General features: G+C 39.5%; 1 protein-coding gene across 1 annotated transcript; it reads right to left on the reverse strand.

Annotated features, from left to right (window-relative positions):
• Positions 1-5,327: 5,327 nt before the first annotated feature.
• LOC119536532 (diamine acetyltransferase 1-like) lies at positions 5,328-6,268 on the reverse strand. Its single transcript, XM_037839378.1, has 2 exons — positions 6,106-6,268; positions 5,328-5,995 (listed from the first exon to the last, which is right to left on the reverse strand). The coding sequence occupies exons 1-2, from the start codon at positions 6,218-6,220 to the stop codon at positions 5,682-5,684; spliced, it is 429 nt and encodes a 142-aa protein (XP_037695306.1). The 5' UTR covers positions 6,221-6,268; the 3' UTR covers positions 5,328-5,681.
• Positions 6,269-7,024: the final 756 nt, after the last annotated feature.

The raw sequence follows: 7,024 nt of genomic DNA on the forward strand, positions 1-7,024 counted from the left end.
TAGATCATGCCCCATCATCAAAGTTGGAGACTCGGAGGCAGGGAGAGACTGATGTAGGTTCCAGTCTGTCCTCGTAGGTCCCAGTCCTTGCTGCCCCCACTTCACATTCATCTTTCTTTCCCTACTGTTGCTTTGCTGACTTCATCTTCCAGTACCAGACACAGAAGCAACAACCATATATAAACTGTTTAATTAGCTCCCACAATTGTGGAAGGTCAAATCCCAGAAATACTTCCCCTATTTTATACATCTCCTGGTGGCTCTCCTCTGATCAAACCAATTGAAACATAGTTCATAAATGAGATTGGTCTATGATGTTCTGGTTATTCTTCACTGGCTCCATAAGATTCATTCTCTAACTTTCTCAGCCCTGCTCAGTGCCCCAGGAGGATTAATCTTTATAGATGGGGGCTCATTTGCCCTCAGGTCATGTATGCCCTGGCAGAAGGTTGAAGGATGCTAGAGGAGAGAGCACAGAGCTTTCTTCTGCCTCTCCTTCCCAGCTTGAGCCTGGTGGTTCTGGCAGTGATCTTAGCCTATAGGTCTACCATTTTTGCCTGGAAGCCCCTCTTCCACAATTCAAATAGTCATCATCTCTGGGAACATTATTTTCTCTATGTATTAGTTATCTATTGCTGTGGAACAAATTATCCCAAAATTTAACATCTTAAAGCAACATTTATTATCTCACACAGTTTCTAAAAGGCTCTGGTATCAGGGAGTGGCTTAGCTGGATGGTTCTGACTCAGGGTATCTCCTGAGATTGCAGTCAACTTGTTGGCTGGGGCTGCTTTACTGGGGATGGGGGATCTGATTCTAAACTCACTCATATAGTTGATGGCAGCCAGCTCCGGTCCTCACCCTGTGAGCTTATCTATAGGGTTGCTAGAATGTCCTATGAAATATCAGCTGGCTTCCTCCAGAGCAAGAGATTTGAGTGAGAAAACAAGGAAGACACCAAATGCCTTTTAGTTTCAGAAGTCATACACCATTACTTCCCCCATATGTCTTCATTAGAGGGAAATCATGAAGCCAAGCCCACACTCAAACACAGAGAATTAAGCTCCACTTCTTCAAGGGAGGAATATCAGACAATTTGTAGACATGTTTTAAAACCACCACAATCCCTTTCTCTCTTTCTGGCCTGAGACTGGTAATGGCTTCCCACTGTTGCTAGCCTTGAATACCTCAGTGTATATGCTGATTCCCTTAAACTCTGCATATATTTCTATAAATAATCCCTTTATTATGTTATCTACAGTTAAGCCATTTTGAATGTACTTCTGCCTTCAGGATTTTAACACAATTTATTTGGGAGTGGGGGAAACACAGTTAGATAGTGTGGGAATTGCATTGCAAGGAATTTCATTTCATTTTTCCCTGAAATAAAGTATCCCAAAATAAAATAAAGCAATGGGCCAGGAGACTTAGGACCAGTCCCCCATTCCTGACCCCTTTATCATCTCTTTATATCACAGGGTCTGGAACACTGAGAACTATATTTCCCCAAATTCTTTGCCAGCAGAGTTCTGATTTATAGTCCATTAATGAGAGGAACTCATTGTAAGACTTAGAAGGCAGAACAGAACAGATGCTATCATCTCTCCTCCTGGATGTCGTGGCCTTGGGGCATTTTCTCCCAGAGACACCCTCCTCCGTACTTCAAGCAACTATCATCATCGGCAAAGGTTAGTTTCTTGTAGTTGCTGACTGGGGGCACAGTAGCAACATCTTTTTTGTTTATTCAATTAAAATTTTTTTTTATTGTGGTACCATATACATAACACAAAATTTCCCAGATTCCCCATTTTAACCATTTTTCAAGGCATAATTCAGTGATATTAATTCCATTCACAATATTGTGCTACAAAAACATTTTTCTCACCCATGAAGCAATAACTCTCCATTCTCCCCCTCTCACTTGGCCCCTTATCTACTTTCTGTCTCTATGAATTTTCTTATGCTATATATTTCATAAAAGTGGAATCATACAATATCTGTCCCTTTATGTCTGACTTATTTCACCAACAGGATGTCTTCAAAGGTCATGCATGTAATATCATGTATCAGAACATCATTCCTTTTTATGGCTGAAAAGGAATGAATGTATATACCATTGTATGGATATACCACATTTTGTTTATCCATTCATCTGTTGATGGGCACTTGGGTTGTTTCCACTTTTTTGGCTATTGTGAATAATGCTGCTATGAACATGGAGGTACATGTATCTGTTCAAGTCCTTGTTTTCAGTTCTTTTGCGTATGTATCTAGAAATGGGATTGCCAGGTCATATGGTAATTCTATGATTAAATATGATTAACTTTTTGAGAAACTCCAAAACTGTTTTCCACAGTGGGAACACCATTTTACATTTCCACCGTCAATGGCAATGGATGAGAGTTCTAGTTTCTCCAATCCCTCACCAACACTTGTAATTTTATGGGTTTTTGTTTTTGTTGTTGTTGTTGTTAATAACAGCCATCCTAGTATCAACTTCTGGATTCCTTGGAAGTGAGGTGGGAACCAGAGCACTGTCAGTCATCTTTCCTGACTGTGGCTTCTCTGGTCCTTCCAATGACTTTTTTGTTTGTTTTTCCCAATGGTTTTTAAATATATGATTCTTTTTCCTGAGTCATTTTTTTGTCTAAAATACCCAGAGTACTTTGTTTTCCTGACCAATTCCTGACTAATACAATAAATAGATACATAAAACCTGAATAGAGAGTGATTATTTTCCATTTATTTTTGTGTAGAAAATAATCCATTTTGAGATTGTCAATTTTATTAGCATGGCATTCTCTTAAAATTTTAAAATTCTCCCTGAAGCCATGATATACTGGACTAAATCTTAATTTTATTGATTTGCTTTTTTGCTTTTATAAAAAACTAGATTAGCCAGAGGTTTTGCTTTCTGTTTGGATGCTGAGTTAGAAGTATATTTAGCTGCACGTTTCAGAAAATGAAACTAACAGTGGCTTAAACAAAGAAGAATTTCTTTTTCTTGCATAACAAGCTCAGAGGTGGATGGTTGCTAGTATTGCTCAACTACTCAACAGTGTCATCAGACATCCATACTTATCCTGTTTTTCAGTTTCACTATCCTTGGCTCATTGGCTTTTCTCCTCATGTTTGTGGCTGCATGGTCCCAAGATGGTTAGTATGAACACAGACATCAAGGATATATTCAAGGCAGAAAATGTGTCCCTGGAAGAGGTAAGCACTGCCCCAGCTCTGTCAGTGTGGTCCTAATAAAGGATGTGAAACATCTTTTTAAAAGGGTTCTATTCCCTTGCACTTTTTGAACTGTCCAGCCCTTTTTAACATGAAAGCAAAAGCTTTCCAAGAAGTCCCTTCAATCAGCTCCCATTTGTATCTCAGGGCTAAGATTTATTTCACATGGCCACTTCTAAGAGCAAGGGATTGTGGAAAATTAAATATTTCACTCTCCAGATTCTATAGAGGAAGAAGATAGGAAAAATTTAGGCAACTATTGAGTGCTAAGAAAATCATCCTCCAGTCTCCACCACACATGTCAATTCCACTCTGTTTCTATATCATTTTTATTTATCTTTCTGTTTATTTGCTAAATTATTGAGTTGAACAAGGAAGTTTACATATTTCATTTTGTTGTTATAGTGAAGTAATGAGATCACTTTATGCTATGAATTTGACTATGAGGACAGCTTTGACAACATACCATGAATTTTCCTTATCATTAACCAGTGTCTTCCTTATATCCTTCATCTCTTTTGTCACATTTTCTTTCAACTCATTGATTTGACTTAGAAGATCTGTTTGAACATCTTTAATTAGCTGTTTCACCTCTTGAATCTCAGTTGAAGTGTTAGTTTGTTCCTTTGAGCCATATCTTCATGTTTCCTGGTGTGGCTCATGACTTTTTGCTGTCTAGGCACCTGATTTTCTTGATTAGTTTATTCTGGAGGCTGTTTTCTCTCCTTTGCCTTGGGTTTTCTTTGATCCCTGTATTTCTTTGTTTCTCTCACTGGCCACTTGTTAGATTGGCTCTGCCCCCCAGTCTTCCCACAGAATCAGATGCCCACCATGGCCTGCCTCAGGGATGGGAGGTAGGCACTGGGCACCCCAGCAAGTTGACTGTGTGTGGTTAATAGAGATCTGCTGGCTTCCAGTGGTACTCTGTCTCCCACCAGTCAGCAAGATCTGGGTTTGTTGTAGAGCCCTGCTTTGATGGTTAGGTTGTCCATATTTCTTAGCCAAAACAAGGCTCTGTTTCTGTGCAGGGTGTGTAGACCAGCTCCTATGGTCCTAATAAAGGATGTGAAGCATCTTTTTAAAAGGGTTCTAGTCCCTGCACTTTCTGAACTGTGCAGCAGATGGCACTGTTCGGTAACTTAATAGTCCTCAGAGGCTGCTTTGCTTCCAAGCACAGGCTGAGCTGAAACTGCGGGATTCCTATGCCCCTACTTTGCCGACCAAAATCTGCTAGCTGTGGGGCTACACCTGCAGCAGAGGACTCCCTCAGCTGACCCAGCACTCCAGCCATCCCCAAGGCAAGGAAATGGCCACTGGCTGCTGCTTCCCTCAAGGGTGGGGGAAGGGTTTTCAGACCCAGGGCTGGAAATGCAGTCTCTGTCCATGTTTTCTCAGTCTCTTTGTCCCTCACTGACCTGGGTCTTGTAATGTCCTTCCCTGTTCCCCAGGTCTTCAAACAGTGGGGTATGTCTAACTGTTGTGAGAGATTTTAAAATCTGTGTCCCTGGTAGGAGGGTTCCCACCTGCTGATTCTGTGCCTTTCCTACACAGAGACTGAGTGAGGGGGAGGGGAGAGAACTGGCTGGTCTGGGATGGAAGATTCGTACCTGATATTTCTTCTCTTTCTTCAACTTGGCTTCTGCAGGGTCCTTCTCCAGTCTATAGCCTCCTCCAGAGTTTTAAACAATTCAAAATTTTCCTTTTTTTTGTTGTTGAATCTCTGGAGAGGAGTTTTCAGTAGCTGAGTGATAGTTCTTTTATGAAAGGGTTTTTAATTTCCATAAAGTGGAGAGTTTTATTCTTAAACTTTTATTCTTGATTTCTAAATTTGCACATTTTAGGCAGAGAATGTAGTCAATACAGTGTTTACTTTTTGGGATTTATTGAACTTTTCTTGTTCTAGTATAAAAAGAGTTTTTGCAAATGTTTCTCAAATATTTTAAAATAAGGCTTATTTTTGTTTATAAAATTCTTTATTGTATTATATATTATATTGTTCAAATTATCTATAAGCCTTGTTTTTTTTCTTCTAATATATCTGTGGAAGTTACCCAAATAGTTATATGACTATACATTTCTTCTTTTTTTTTTTTTTTTAAATCAAAGGGCAGTTTATTATGAAAGAATCAAAACAGAAACTCTAAGTACCAGTGTGTACATTGTACACATTTAAATGACTCACAAGAATGAAGTTTTTTTTTCGTATATATTAAGATCACACCACCTTGTTTAATCAAAAGATGTTCAAGGAAAAATATGACTCCAAACTGCATATAAAATTGCCATTTTAAACAGACTGCATTTCAAACATGCAACAATGCCACTGGTAATAAAGCTTTGGAATGGGTGCTCATTCTATTATTCTACTACAACAGGATAGAAAGCAAGATAGGTTGAAAATGTATTCTAAGTAGAATAGAACTTGTCATTGTCTACATCAGCACTCCTCACTCCTCTGTTGCCATTTTTAGCAAGTACTCTTTGTCGATTTTGAAGAGTCGCCATCCTTCCTCACTGGACAGATCAGAAGCACCTCTTCTTTTGTAAAAGTTGATAGATGGTTCATTCCATTCTGCCGCCAAGAAGTGCATGCCGCTGCAGCGACATTTCATTGCAACCTGGCTTAGATTCTTTAGAATTTCTGATCCAATGCCAAAACCTCTATAATCACTCATCACGAAGAAGTCTTCAAGATATAATAGCTTGCCAATCCATGGGTCATATGTAAAATAGTACATGGCAAAACCAACAGTGTTGTGTCCTCATTTATCATGATCATCTACTTTATTGTGTAAAGGATCTTTTAGTTACCTCCCCGCCCATCCATGTACATGGAAGGGCCATGTACATGGCGAAGCTAGAGACTGTAACCTTCTGGAGTCCAGTACTCTTTGGGCACTTCTGCAACCAGGCAGTGGTAGAAGGGGTGCTCGCCGAAACCATCCTCTAGCAGATGTTTTTCAGTTAATACTACTTGCTCTTCCATGTATTCATATTTAGCTAGTTCCTTGATCAGCCGCAGGATGTCACTGCAGTCGGCGGCGGTGGCTGGGCGAATTTAGCCATTTTTGTCTTTTGCTTTTCTTTCCTTTGCGGACCAGGCCCCTGTATTTGAACAGCAGGAGGAGGTGGTTCCTCATTCGTCTCCCTGGAGCTTCCTCTTCTTAGTCAGGCTGGCACCATGACCCAGTGAACCAAGGTAGCGAAGGATGAGCTTCTGCGAAGCTGTGACCGGCACCGCGCATCTACATTTCTTCTTATATTTGTTAACCTTTTTTTTAAAAAAAAAAATCTGGTCTGATGTTTTATAATTTGGCACTTAAATTTCATGACAGTATACTTTGTTGTTGCTGGTAGAGATATGGCAGTCTTGATTTCTGATGTATTTCTAAACTGGAGGTACACAATGAAGGAAGGAATTTATTACTTACTAGTTCATGACCCTAAGCATACTTAACCTCCCTGTGCCTCTATTTCCTCACCTATAAATTGGGTGAAATAATTGCTACTTCTTTGGGTTGTTGAGAGTATTAAATGAATTACTTCATGCAAAATGGTTAAAGCAGTGCCCTGAAACATTGAATAAGTGTGAACTACTATTACTATTATTGTTTTCAGCCTAGCAGACTTGTTGTTTCAAATAGCAAAGCAAGGGCAGAATAAAATCTCCATTTTCAGGCCAATTCCATTGGCCTTGAAGTTGGTGTAAATTAGTTCCAGATTCTAGCAATAGTTTGTCAATCTTAATTGGCAGTTTTTTTTAAAACCTGTTTTTGACATTTTCTCTTTC

The sequence above is a fragment of the Choloepus didactylus genome, chromosome 6 (assembly GCF_015220235.1).
Source record: "Choloepus didactylus isolate mChoDid1 chromosome 6, mChoDid1.pri, whole genome shotgun sequence".
Taxonomy (NCBI): Eukaryota; Metazoa; Chordata; class Mammalia; order Pilosa; family Megalonychidae; genus Choloepus; species Choloepus didactylus.

Coding starts and splice junctions, on each gene's coding strand:
- LOC119536532 (XM_037839378.1), bottom strand. CDS start 6,220: ATGGAAGAGCAAGTAGTATTAACTGAAAAACATCTGCTAGAGGATGGT. Junction 5,996..6,105: donor AGAGTACTGGACTCCAGAAG/GTTACAGTCTCT, acceptor ATGATAAATGAG/GACACAACACTGTTGGTTTT.